General features: G+C 47.4%; 1 protein-coding gene across 2 annotated transcripts in view; it reads left to right on the top strand.

Annotated features, from left to right (window-relative positions):
* The window catches only part of SGSM1 (small G protein signaling modulator 1), a 1,887,833-nt gene that overhangs the window by 1,750,412 nt on the left and 122,801 nt on the right, over window positions 1-14,620 (top strand). For both annotated transcript variants that reach the window (XM_069619387.1, XM_069619388.1), the window contains exon 23: window positions 14,456-14,552. In XM_069619387.1, coding sequence (XP_069475488.1) covers window positions 14,456-14,552 — 97 coding nt within the window. The remainder of the gene's footprint in view (window positions 1-14,455; window positions 14,553-14,620) is intronic.

The raw sequence follows: 14,620 nt of genomic DNA, 5'->3' as shown, positions 1-14,620 counted from the left end.
GGTCCTGCATCCTGACACTATTGTTCCCAAACTGTCCCTTTTTATTTGCACCTGATCAGGCAGGTATTTATTCAACCCCATTCGAGTATACATTAAAAGTGCTGAATTTGAGTCTGGAATGTTCTGGTAATCACACACAGTTACAGAGGGCGCAGAATAAACATTAGGTCAGAGTAGGAGCGTAGAATAAGGTAAAAAGCTGTGAATGGGGCCGGTGTAGGCTGAGAATAGGAGGCAGACAGAAAGAAAGGGAAAGTTGAGAGCCAAATGATTCTGATGGTGTAGGATGTGGAGGACAGGACACTAAATGATCAGTCACTTAATCATTCAATCTGTCAGTTATAATCATCATGTACTTTCAGATTTCTGCCAGTGATCCGTGGTGTGGTACTGTTCATGGTCTTCGAGGTCCTAAGCAACCCAACCGTTTGACAAAATGTTGTTAAGCTAGCCTCCTGGCAGAGCTGTTGGGGGTGCAGCAGGTGGTGCAAAGCATCCGGCGCACAATGCTGTGCTGTAACTCCCTTTATTCAAACCAATGTTTGTTTTCAACTGGCTACCCTTTTATTATGGGGCTGCAGCACCTGCAGTGTGTCAACGTTTTGCTTGAGAAGTCTCAGCTCCTCCTAATATTATTGATTTGGTCTTTAAAACCGGAATTGGCAAATCTGAAAATAAAAGCCCCAAAGTGAGCTTCCCAATCTGTGCCTGCTCTAAAGTAAATTGAATCACAATGGAAACCACTGTTTTTTAACTTGTCTAGACCCTGATGTTTATTATATATTCAACTGTTCACATTTGTGGCTGAATGGAAAATTGTACTCCTATAATTAATCACAAGAGTCAAACAAAAACTAACAGTCGGTACCAATTATCACTCAGGCACTCTCGGAGTGAGTCTTTAAGTCTTGAAAATAGTACAACCGCTACAGGAGAACAGCTAACGATCTTAAATTGTCACAAGTCAGTGGTTAACAATTATACTCCAAGGATCCTGTACGCCATCTGAGGGTACTGCCTCCAAAGCAAAGTTCCCTGGGCATACCAAAAACAGGACCCTTCCTGCTTCCTTTAAGGAAGTAGTGAATGCCAGTTTGAGAACTCTGATTTGCTCCCAGAAGATCATCTGACACACTGCCTCCATTGTTGTTGAGTTACCCTGGTGCATCGAACCCAGGCGTCTGCAGCTAAGGGCAAAAAGCAGCAAAAGGTAAATCCCTGGTAAGCCTGGAAAAGGGCCTAAGGCCATAAGCTCTGCTAAAGCCTGGCATTTGCTGAGCCTTCAATTTGTCTGACTTTTGCTTCCACCAATAGGAATTATTCACCTCAGTGGCTCTCCATTCACCAAAGAGCTGTTATTACCTTGGACTACATAGGGTAATCCCATTTTTGGGCCTACCAATTTTCTTCTGGACCCCAATAGTATACATCTAGATAAGCTCAGATCTTATAACTGCACCTTCCCAGACAATCCTACCCTTACATTTGTGCTCACCCACTTACCTTCTATCAGCGGGGCTGCACTGTTCCTCTGCTGTCTTCACTTGCCTATTTCTGTTACCTCCCATCCTGCATATTTGATTTCCTCCCTTCGTCCTTGTAATCACTCGTTTTCTCCCCTTCTCTTTCAGCTTTCATCCACAACGAGATTTACCTTCTCCCTCACTCTCCCCCCTCCCAGTCTGCCTCCAACTCTCTGGCACCAGAACCCCTGAAGCTCAATGCTCGTGTTCTCGTAGGATCTCCAACCTCAGCTATTTACCACACCATACATGCTCCTCTTCCCCACCTTATATGACTATTTCACTTGCCCTCCGAAATGTGCAATTCCTCTGCAACAAGTCTTCCTCCATCACTGACCACTTTGACTTTCATCATCCTCAACTTTGATTTCTTGGCTATCTCAGAAACTTGGTTTTCCTCTCATGATTCTGATACACTGGTGGCTTTCCATGGTGACTCTGCGAAACGTATCCCACTCTCAAAGACCTGTTGGAAAGGAAGGTGGAGTGGGTTTCCTTATCAATCAGTCCGTCACTTCTGCTCCCTGCCCACATTCGACATCTCATCCTCTTTTGAAAATGTCACTATTCAACTCCTCCCTCCTACTCCTCTCACTGTTCTGGCACTCTATAGATCCCCTTTCCACTTTTAAGTCTGCAACTATCTTACCCTTTTTAAAGCTACCCTATGCTGACCCAAACATCCTAACAAACCTTTGCCCGTGTTCCCTCCTACGTCATTATTCAAAGGTCCTTGAGCAGGTGGTCTTCAACCAGGTCACTAACTACCTTATGGATAATGACCTTGGAGATACACTTCAGTCTGGCTTTCATAGTAAACACTCTACCCAGACAGCACTCCTGCATGTCTCCAACTTTCTCTTTAATGCTCACCACTCCAAACTCTCTACTTTACTCATCTCCTGCTCAATCTCTAGGACTTTGGGTTTCACAAATCTCCTCTAGCCTGGATTGCTGCTTGCCTAGAAGGTCGTTCCTTTGAAATCTCCTGAAACTCATAAACCTCTGACCTCACCCCTCTCCCTGTCGGCATCGCCCAAGGATTCGTTTTTGGACTTCTGCTCTTCACCTTACACACCTCTGCCAAAGAAAAACCTATCTCATCCTTTGGCTTTCATTATCAGCTCGTTGCTCACAACACTGACATCTTTTTCTCCATTCCCTCCTTCACCTCAGCCATTTCAGAATGGATTGCCAAGTGTCTTACTGCAATATGTCAGTGAGGGGCTTGCTGCTGCCTCATGTTGAACTCTTTAGAAATTAAATTTTTCTTTCTCCCCATCTTTCAACACCATCCCTAGCCTTTCATATCCTATGTCCTTCCCACCTGACCTTCTTGCTCCATTACTGGAGGCTCACAACCTTGGGGTCCTTTTTCGATAGTGACCTCTGATTGCAGCAATTGATCACTACCACCACCACCCATGCTGCTTGTATTAACCTTCCGATTTCTTACTCCACACTATTCAAACTCTAATCACCACCCTTGTGCTCAACAAACTGGAATACTGCTCAGACCTACTCCTGGGCCTTCCCCTCTACTCCTTCCTCCCTCTAGACAAAGTCCTAAACTTTCCCACCTGCACTTTCTAGAAACTACCCCGATCCTTTCCCACTTATACCTACCAACACCATGCTGGCTGCATCCCCATCCGATCCTTTTCAAGTTCCTTCTCCTAGTCTGCAAGCACACTTTACACCCTACCCAGATCCTGCCCCACTGCTGCTTACTGGCACCATGGTGGCTAGCTCTCTATTAACATCCACTCCTTTTCAAGTTCCTTCTCCTACTCTACACAGCCATCAATGGGCTTGCTCCTCAGTACCTCTCCGACTTTAGCTCTGCCTTCTCACCATCTTATTTCCCCTGCTACTGTTCTGCACTCAACCACACTGTCCCGTGCACCCTCCCACTGTGTCTCATCACCTACTCGCCCCTCTCTGTTGGAACACGCTGCCCATCACAATCAAGGCCAGCTTGACTGCGGATCTCTTCAAAGTTTGGCTTAAATGTCATCCACGTGCAAACGCTCCCCCATCCTCCCCACCTGAATCCACCACTGTCTGCAGGGCCAAGTAGTAGTGTAATTGTGCATATTTATACAGTGGTCCTCTGATTGATTATTTGATGCCCCAGGTAAATGTTTCTTTTAGCTTTTTGTTTTGTTTGACTGGTCTATGTTTCACTTTGTTCACACCCTCATTAAGTGGCTCACCACTTGTTCTGATATGTGTGCTATTGTGCAAGCACCCTTCAGGCGAATGCCACCTGTAAATGTGTTATTGTAAGTAATTTCTGATCAAATTCGGCATCCACGTTCTTCAAATAAATACAAATAAAAACAAATCTAGTCCTGCCTTTTACACTCAGATCAAGATCAGAATGCATTTCGGTACTTGTAGTTTTTCATATTAGAAGTGCAGAAATACAAGTTCCATACACAAATGCAAAATGACAGACTCTAAAAAACTACATGAGTTACAGGGAAACTCTTGTGTGAATGAAGTAGTAATAGATGACACTAGGGTTCTGTGCTTTTGTCCACTTTTGGTTTTTCTTATTCAGCAATTACTTTATGTGCAGATTACTGTTACAGGAAAGAAGTGAACACATTTACCTCAATAAAGTGGGATCAGCTGATCGGGCCAGGTAAACATATGTGTAGGTCTCCATAGATCTGTGATGATCTCTGTGCAACCTGCACGTACGAGCTTGAACTGTGACAGGGCTGCCTCTGCTTTTATTTCTTCCTCAGTGGATAAAATGAGTACCTTTGGTTTGGGTAAATGTAACATCTGTTATTTACGGTACATTGAAAGAACAAAACCTTTACAGCACAGCGTTACATAAACAAATAGTTATTACTGTTTTTCACGAAAACTGAGGAAGAGAAGGGAAGGTATTGCAAAAGACAGTGGGCCTCATTACGACCCTGGTGGTAGGGGGTTAACGGGGCCGGTAGAGCTGCCGGCCCTGTTAACCCCCTACCGCCTCATTACGAGGTCTGCTCGCGGGACCCACTAAGGACGCCTGGTAAAACCAGGCGTCCTTAGCAGATCCCGCTTGCAGATCAGGGTGCTAACAACGGGCTCATCATTAACGGGCCTGTTGTTAGCATCATCCCTATTCCCATTGAGCCCTATGGGGGCTGAAATGGGAATGGGGATGTAGCGGGTTCGGGTTCCTTGCATGGGGACATGTTTTGCTAATATCTGTAGAATTTATGAGGGAAGGGGACTTCCACTGAAGCTGCCTGTGAGATACTGTTGTGGCAGAGTGAAGCTTGCATTTCCATTCCCTGTGCAAAACCTCCTCTGTTGAAGGACACCTTACACTTCTGCTGTATTGTGCTGGATTTTGTGTGTCATTAAATTAAGCTTGCACTACATGTGCTCTTTTAAGCATAGCGATGTGGAATGGCAAATTTCCTGGGAGGGTGGGGTGTTATATAATCAGAGGAATTTGTGCTTATCCAGGCAATGAAGTGCATCATTATGTGACAGGGAACCTTTTCAGTATTTACATACCCATATGTGGCTCCACCCATGCACATGAGGTTGTAGTTGTGCATGTGAAATATGCATTCATGTGTGTAGCTGCTGTAAGGCACTCATGGTGGCAACAGTAAACACAGACACAAGTGATTACCGTTCAAGGTTGTTTATTAAACTGTATGCAGGTTGGAAAAACTCCTAATCTAAACCTGAATTTCAGATGGAAGAAAGCATCAACCATCAAATGAAAAGAAGGCAGTCCTAGTGGTGTCATGTCAAATAAAAGGGCCTATACTAAGATACCTATTGCCAAACCTTACAACTAATACAAAAAGTGTGTGGGATGGTTTTCAAGAAAAGAAAGAAGTGTCCTCAAATAATATGTCAGGATGCGGCAGCTTGGATCTTCCTTCCCCCACGTTTTCAACATGGGTAAGATCGGACCTTGGAGCACAGCACACACTCGAGCTTTCCCCAGCACGAGTCAGCACTTGCAGCTATCAGGACCGTTGATGGCCAAGTCTCGTTTCTCTTTAAAGTCTCTTGCCTTGGAGAGTCCTGAAGTATTCAACAACAAAACAAACATTCCTTCAACAAAATGAAAGTTTGTTTCCTGGTTTTGCTTTCAGTGAGGATTCTTCACCCCTGGGACCCCTCTTCCGGGTGCTGACCCCTCTTTACGTTTAGCCTCACTTATAAATCTTAATGTCTTTTGAAACAGTTCCAGTGGACATCCCTCGGCCGGGTTCACCTTTGTCGACACACTGTTCCTCGGGACTTTAGACTTGCCTCCTTCTTGTCAGTATCCCTCGGTCGGGTTCACTCTTGCTAACTTCATTCATAATTGTTTGCAGGATTCACTTCCCTTGCTTTCTCAAGTTCGTAGATCAAAATTTTCGACTGTACAGGGATTTTGCTTGACCTCCTGTATGACCACTTTGACCTAATGTAACGCTTACCTTATCTCTGCGGGAGTGTCCGGATCCTCGGGATGACTAGTACTGCTTGGGCACCTGATTGTGCGCTGCCTGGCTTCACCTACTGAGAAAAGACTTGTGTTACCTGTCTGAAAACTCTGTGGAGCCACCCCGCCCCTTCCCTGCCCCCACCCCGGTAGCTCTTAGAGTTCTCGCACTGGGTGCTCAGCTCACCTCGGTTGTAATGATGAGGGATAGGCACACTTTCTTCTATAATGTTGTGCACCACCAGAATCGTCACTGGTGTTCAAGCCCAGACCGGCTGTGGCCTGTTTGTGCATCGGTTTGGTGTCTCTTGATGATTAAGGCCGTTGTGGAGTGGCCTGTGTAGAGTCAAGTGGCCTTGGTCCTGCTGTGGTCTTAAGCAGTCTAGCCAGCCTTCTTGCTGAGAATCTGTGCAATTCAGTGCTGTTCCTAGAATGTCCATGCGCTATTCAGTTCTGTTCCTATAGTGTCCAGGCACTGACAAGGTTGTTGAGGGTATCCCTTGGTGATTGGGACACCGGTGTCTTATGGTAATGATTATGTGCAGGGTGGAATGAGCTGTGTGCTTGCTTCAGCAGCACTGATGCACGTGACTGCTGCTTGCAGGCTAAATGAGCGTGTTGCGTGCTTGCCAGATTCCGCTTTCATTCACTTACCTTCTTTTCCTTCTCTCTCTACAGGTGCGGTACGAAGCTCAGGAGCGGGAGGTGTCGCAAGCTGGGTGAGGGATGAAAGCTTGCGCTTCTGAGGGATGGAGCAGGAGAACCACGAGCCGGATGAGGGATGGAAGCTGGCGCTTCTGAGGGATGGAGCAGGAGAACCACGAGCCGGGTGAGGGATGGAAGCCGGCGTGTCTACGAAATATAACGGAACCGGAGCTGTGACTGTAGGCTCGCGCGATGCAGGTAAGTTATAGGCAGGCTGCAATCTGTAGTTGTAGCAAACGGGTGTTTAACATATGCTCTTCTTCCCTTCTTGCCGGTCGGAGGTGCATCGTTAAGCGTTAGCTGCTGTGCAGAAACAATGCGAAGCAAAGCAGCATGTCGGGGAGTGGCTTTTATAGCCAGCTGCTCCCGTCAACTGGATCTGTAACCTCTGGAAGTGTCCATGGACTACTGGTTGGCCATCTTGGGGGGAAACAGGAAGTCCATGCCTACTCAGTGCTCTGCCTGCAATAAGCACTAAGTGTGCCAAGCCTGAGATCAGCTTTCTCCCACCCTGGTGGTCCTAGACCTAAGAGTGCTAAATATGTGGGAATGCCCAGCCAGTTTGAATCTAGGTGATGTGCAGGTGTACACCTGTGGAGCTATCCTGTTGGTGGGCATGACAGCACTCCCTCCCAAAGCCCCTCCCAAGGATTGGCTCCCGGGTTCATGTTTAGTGGGGTGATTTTGATGGAACCTAGCTATTAGCCGTGGTGCATGTATGTTAGTGACGGGTTCCCAAGTTCTATTTTGTGGCCCATACCCCCTCCAGTGAATTAGATAGTATAGGATCTTCTGAACTCATTTTGAATACAATATGTCCTTTACCTCAAACTCTGGCTCGTTCTCCACTAGCACTGGAGCTGGAGGTGTCTTGATACGAGTGCCGGGTTGGACTGGTTTGAGTAGGGACACGTGAAACAGTGGATGGATGCGCATGTTGGAGGGCAGTATCAGTTTCATCACAACAGGATTGATCACAGACTCAATTGCATAGTTTTCGTGATCCTTTCAGCGAGATATGTCTGGTCGCCAGCCACACCGCATCACCCACTTGATAACCGGGGGCTTCTTTTCGGTAACGGTCTGCACATTTCTTGTGCGTCTTTTTAGCCGCGGATAGGTGTTCGTTGGCACTTTTCAAGGCTTGATAAATGGTGTCATGTAGTCTTCACCGCTGGCATCTCTAATGTCTCAGGTGGGTCATAGATGGAAGTTCGGGGATGTCGCCTGTTAAGAACGTAGAAGGGGCTATGCCCGGTAGAGGCATGCATTGAATTGTTATATGCATATTCTGCAATCCATAATGCATCCACCCATGTACGTTCAGTCTGATGGAGCATGCATCGAAGATGCAGCTCCAGTGTCTGGTTGGTTTGTTCCGTTTGTCCATCGGTCTGGGGATGATGGCTTGTCGATAACCGTATGTCAATCTTTGCCATGGTGCAGCTCTTCTTCCAGACGTTGGACACAAACTGACTGGCCCAATCCGATATTACAATGGAAGGAAAACCATGCAGTCTGACAAATTGCTCTAGAAAAACATTAGCCAGGGTGGATGCCGTTGGGAGTCCTTTCAGGGGTATGAAATGTGCCATTTTGGAAAAAAGGTCAACCACGACCAGAATGCTATTGTGTCTGTTGCAGGGAGGTAGGTCTGTGATGAAGTCTAGCGATATAGTGTGCCAGGGCCCTGGCGAGACTGCTTGTGCTTGTAGGAGACTTGATGGTTTTTGCTTCAGGGCCTTGTTCTGTGCACAGACCCCACAGGTTAATATATGTTGAGTGACGTCCTCACGCCAAGCCGGCCACCAGTAAAACCGTCTGATCTTGGCCATAGTTTTGACGATTCCCAGGTGTCCTTCTACCAGGGTGACGTGATAATTTGTCAGAACTTGTTCTTGTAGAGTAAGTGTTGGAAGAAACAGTCGCCCTTGGTGATATGGTAAGCCATCTTGGATCACTCGCTGAGGGTCTTTGGCGGCCCAAGCCTGTAACGCGTCTGTAGTCATGTGTTGTTTCACTGCCATCTTTAATTCCTCCAGAGGGGAAGCTGGGGGTGCTAGCACGCCAAGGATTTTCTCTCCGGAGATAATGACCACTGGCTTGGGTGTAGCATAGGCATCAATCCACTCCCCCAAGAGGAACAACGCATCTGCCTTGCCATTGCGTACTCCAGGCCGATAGGTTATTACAAAATCGTATTTTGCAAAGAACAGACCCCACCTTAACTGGCACAAGGATTGCGCCTTTGCTGATCGCAGGTATTGTAGGTTTCGGTGATCGGTGGTCACTGTGACGGCAAGTTTGGCTCGTAGTAAGTAGTGTCTACATTCCTTAAGAGCCGCTTTGATGGCTAACAGTTCCTTGTCCGTAATGGCTTAGTATAGCTCCGCTGCCTTGAATTTCTTGGACCAAAACGGCACGGGATGTAGTTGGCCGGTCTCTGGGTTCCTTTGAGAAAGAACTACTCTCATGTAACACTAGAAGCATCAGTCCTGACCTCATATGGGAGGTCTGGCTTCGGATGCTGCAAGAATGGGGTTGTCGTCAACTTGCGTTTTAGAGTCTGGAATGCTTCTTCCGCTCCCGGAGACCAGTTGAATCTTTTGTTCTTATAAAGCAAAGATGTGATAGGATGTACCAACTGGGAAAAACCGGGTATGAAACGTTGGTAGAAATTTGTGACCCCCAGGAAACTTTGGACCCCTTTTATGGAAGTATGTGAGGGCCATTTGAGGATTGCATCAACTTTTTGGTTGTCCATTCGTATCCCTTGAGGAGTTAGGACGAAACCCAAGAACTCAACCTCCGAGGCATGACAAGTACATTTTTCTAATTTTGCGTAAAGCTGATGTTGCCGTAATTTTTCAAGGACTGCTCGTACGTGAACAACATGGTCTTGGACTGTGGTAGAATAAATCAAGATATCGTCGATGTACACCACCGTGCATACATCAAACAATTCCTGTAGGACATCATTCATAAAATATTGGAACGCTACAGGGGGCCTTGCAGAGTCCAAAGTTCATCACCTGATATTCATAGAGACTGTAGTTGGTGCGGAAGGCGGTCTTCCATTCGTCTCTGTTCTTTACTCGAACCAAACGATATGCCCCCCTGAGATCCAATTTGGTATGGATCCTAGCGTTCTTCACTTGATTCAGGAGCACCCGTATAAGCGGGAGTGGGTACTGATTCTTGATTGTTATCTGGTTCAATGAGCGATAATCTATGCATGTCCTTAGGTACCTTCTTTGGCACGAAAAAGAGGGGAGATGCTGCCAGAGACTTGGATGGTCGGATGAAACCATTGGCGAGATACTGGTCAATGCAAGCCTTCAAATAGAGGTTTTCCTGTTCTTTCGGCACGGAAATCCTACTATAAGGGACTCGGGCTCCAGGAATGAGGTTGATTTGGCAATCCTAGGACCTGTGCAGTGGAAGTGTATTCACTTGTTCTGTTTAGAAAACATCCTGGAACTCGGCAAACTCGGAAGGCAAAACCCCCTCCAAGCCTAGAGTGGATCCAGTCTCCTTGATAGAGGTTACCAGATCGACCCCAGGAACAATGACCTCCCTGTAGCATGAATGTCTGCACTTGTGGGAGAAGGTTAGGGTTCTATCACACCAATCATTGCAGGGATTGTGGGTTTCAAGCCAGGGCATCCCAAGGATTATCTGGAACTGTGGAGCACTGTTTAAATCAAACGTGATGTCCTCACTGTGCCAGTCCTGGCAGATTAACTTGATCTCTTTGGTGCACTGAGTCACGGTCATGGTCAGCAACTGGGTGCCAACTACTGCAGTCACATTTTCTGTCATCGATTTAGACTGAGTGGGAACCCCGATCCTGCAAGCCATGTCATGGTCCATATAGTTGCCTACTGCACTGCTGTCCACGTACGCTTCTAATGCGTGCATTTGTGAAGGTTGTTGGCGACAAATGAGGAATATCAGAATGACCAGGTGTGAGGCCAAAGGTACCTTCTCTTTGCTCGACAAGCTGGCCTCTACGCTTGCCATACTTTGGAGTTTTCCAACAGACTGCCATCTTCACTCTTGTCCGAGGAACCAACCATCTTCCTTGCCGATTTTACAGTGCAATCTCGAAGAAAATTACCCGCCTTCCCACAGTATAGACACAATTGCTGTTGTCTACTCTTATCTCTCTCTTCTCTGGTGTGCAGGCTACAAACTCCTCCCAACTGCAGAGGTTCTGGGTGAGGCTCAGAATGGCGTGCGGGACGGTGCTTTACGTGAACATACAATGCTCTTCCCTCTGAGTGGCCACGATCGGCCCTGCGATCCTGCAACCGGTGGTCTAGTTGTAATGCCAGGTTGATTTACTCAGCGCACCCCTCGGGGGGGTTGACCACCTGGACTAGAACGTCCTTTAATACCCCCTGCACGCCCCGATAGAACAGGGTGATGTTTCACCTCTGGCCAGTTGGTTTCTGCGACTAACCGGTTGAAGGTGGCTACGTAGGCTAGGAGATCCTGACTGCCCTGTCGCACCGACAACAGCTCGTTATCAAGGGCCTGCCCCTGAGTGCGGCAGACAAATTACTTCTCCAGTTCCTGCTGAAACCCAGGAAAGTTGCGTAGAAGGGGGTTGTCCCGGTTTACCAGGGGAATGGACCAATCTGCCGTTTCCCCCCCCAGCAGGATAAAACAAAGGCCACCTTGGACTGATCGGTAGGGAAGACCCCCGGCCTACAAAGGAAATGCAAACAACACTGGTTCATAAAAACAGCGAACTTATGGGGGTCTCTGGTAAAGCATTCTGGGGGGCCCAAGGCAACTGCACCGGGAACAACCACCTGATGTGGGTCTAAAGGCGTGACTTGTGGACCGACACCTGGTAATGGAGCCTGTCCTGCTTGGGTTTGAAGCAACTGCCTAGCTAATTCCTCCATGCAGTCCCTGTTTACTACTAACTCCCGCTGCAGGGCATTAGTCTCTTCTCCGGAGGAATGTACCTCAGCTCGGAGCTTCCCTAGCAAATGGGACAACTGGTCAACTTCTGCAGTTTCCAGGACACTCAGGCAGAGGGTTTAATGCCGGCTTTCCTTTCTGTAATGCTTACCTTATCTCTGCAGGAGCGTCCGGACCCTTTGGATGACTTGTACTGCTTGGACGCCTGATTGTGCGCTGCCTGGCTTCACCTACTGAGAAAAGACGTCTGTTACCTGTCTGAAAACTCTGCAGAGTCCCACCCCGCCCCTTCCCTGGCCCCCTTGGTGGCCCTTAGTTTTCTCCCAGTGGGCGCTCAGCTCACCTGGGTTTTAATGATGAGGGGCTCTCAGTCCTGCCGTCAATAGCAGGGGTTCTTTCTTCTATAATGTTGTGCACCACCAGTTTCCTCACTGGTGTTCAAGCCCAGAACGGCTGTGGTCTGTTAGTGCATATGTTTATTGTCTCTTGATGAGTAAGGCTGTTGTGGAGTGGCCTGTGTAGAGTCAAGTGGCTGTGATCATGCTGAGTTCTTAACCAGTCTGGCCAGCCTTCTTGCTAAGAATCTGCACAATTCAGTGCTGTTCCTAGAATGTTCATATGCTATTCAGTGCTGTTCCTATAGTGTCCAGGCACTGGCAAGGTTGTTGAGGGTATCCGTTGGTGATTGGGACACCAGTGTCTTATAGTAATGATTATGTGCAGAGTGGAATGAGCTGCATGCTTGCTTCATCAGCGCTGATGCACATGACCGCTGCTTGCAGGCTAAAATGAGCACTTTGCGTGCTTGCCCGATTCCGCTTTCAGTCACCTATCTTCTTTTCCTTCTTTCTCTGCAGGTGCGGTACGGAGCTCAGGAGAGGGATGTGTTGCAAGCCGGGTGAGGGATGGAAGCCGGCGCTTCTGAGGGATGGAGCAGGAGAACTGCGAGCCGGGTGACGGATGGAATAATAATAATAATAATTTAGCCCGCGCAATTCAGGTAAATTATAGGCAGTCTGCAATCTGTAGTTGTAGCAAACAGGTCTTTAACGTATGCTCTTCTTCCCTTCTTGCAGGTCGGAGGTGCATCAGTAAGCGTTAGCTGCTGTGCAGAAACTACGTGAAGCAAAGCAGCATGTCGGGGAGTGGCTTTTATAGCCAGCCACTCCCATCAACTGGATCTGCAACCTCTGGAAGTGTCCATGGCCTGCTGATCAGCCTGGGGGAAAACAGGAAGTCCATGTCTACTCAGTGCTCTGCCTGCAATAAGCGCCAAGTGTGCCAAGCCTGAGACCAGCTTGCTCCCACCCTGGTGGTCCTAGACCTAAGAGTGCGAAATATGTGAGAATGCCCAGCCAATTTGAATCAAGGTGATGTGCAGCTGTACACCTGGGCAGCTATCCTGTTGGTGGGCATGACACCTAACTTGGCAGCTCTCCTATGGCCATCTGGTTTCTGTAGTTTTACTCAGGTGGGATCGACCAGAGATTTTGGAGCAGCACCCATGTGATGCCTGTCCCCATCTGCAACTGGTCTCCCCTTTACACTTTTTCAGTTTCAGTTCTTTGAACTTACTCAATTGTGCCACTTTGCGACTTTCATTTGCCATAGCCGGTTCTTATCGGCTCTCCCCTCGACTCACCGGCTGTGATGAACCGCTTGGCTTTCTTCTTCACTGGAGTCAAGGACGGTACAGAGTAGCAGGAGTTTCCCTCGCTCCAACTTATCAGCGTCAACATGCTCCATGTACTGTTGACATCTGTTGTAGGACACTTGGGCTATTGTCCTCGATCTTACGATTTCCTCTGCTGAGGTTTCGCAGGTCTGCGTCAGAAAGGGCAAGGTTGTGTCTCTCCTTGTCAGCCTCTTGATATTCGCTGCATTTCTCCTCCTATTGAACTTCCGGGCCTGGATAGCTGTCTCATTGTGCGCTCTGCCTTGCTGGTACTGTGCTCTCTTGGTCCACATTTTATCCCTGTGGGGAAGGGAAAGGGCCATCAGGTGTGTGTGATTCTGATCAATTACCCGACTTTGCATGACCCTTGTATTCGGACATGTCAGGTAAACGGCTCTGGTGTTAGTCTGTTCTCTGGTGTGTAGTGCAAAAGTGTTTGTGTTGGAAAAGTGGGGGGGGGGGAAGGTTTTGAATATCCTACATGGTAGGATGGGTAAAAGGTGTTGAAAGAAGGGTGATACAGCGTCTCACCCGTCGGTGTCCCACTCCCACTTCTCGAGGACCCCCATCCAGGTGATCCTCCCTCACTGGTCCACCCCCAGGAACTGGATCCAATAGAAATGGCAGTGTCCTGGCCACCTAGATGACAGATCCCCACGGACTAGCCAGGGAGACACCTTCTTGTTTCTCACACAGGTTGAACATGAACATACGAAGCTGTTCTGGAATATGATGGCTCTATATGAGCTTCTCCAGTATTCTATCATTCTACTTTGGCATATGATCATTACATTTGGGTTATATTGCTGGTCATGGGCACATGAGGCTCATCCTCGGCCATTCAAGGTATTCCTGGCATTCAATAGTGGTACAAAGGCGTACAAAGCTGAATCTGGACAGGTGAATGTTTGGTAGCTGTATTTTGGAATGTAAGGCGGCAATATGTGTACCAAGAGAATCCATGTTACAGATCTCTCCACTTTCACTTCTCAACTGTCATTGGTCCCTTATAAAACTCTTAACTGTTACATTCAACCGTTTTTTTCTGAGATCTTTCTAATTTATAATGAAAATATATATCTCAAATCATGAACACATTGTGTCACACGTACAGCTATATTTTCTGGCTAAAAAGCTTTTATTTTGTTCTTTCAACAGATTTTAGATTCTGAGCTCTTTGAACTAATGCACCAAAATGGCGACTACACTCATTTCTATTTCTGCTATCGATGGTTCCTTCTTGACTTCAAAAGAGGTATGTTGTTTCAAAGACCTAGAACAGCTAATGTATATTCACGTACAGTAAAAAGAAAACGGCTACTA

This window comes from Ambystoma mexicanum, chromosome 10 (genome assembly GCF_040938575.1).
Source record: "Ambystoma mexicanum isolate Mex_15411 chromosome 10, UKY_AmexF1_1, whole genome shotgun sequence".
Taxonomy (NCBI): Eukaryota; Metazoa; Chordata; class Amphibia; order Caudata; family Ambystomatidae; genus Ambystoma; species Ambystoma mexicanum.
Note: the sequence above shows the minus strand (reverse complement) of the source record. Positions and strands in the feature narration are given on the sequence as shown.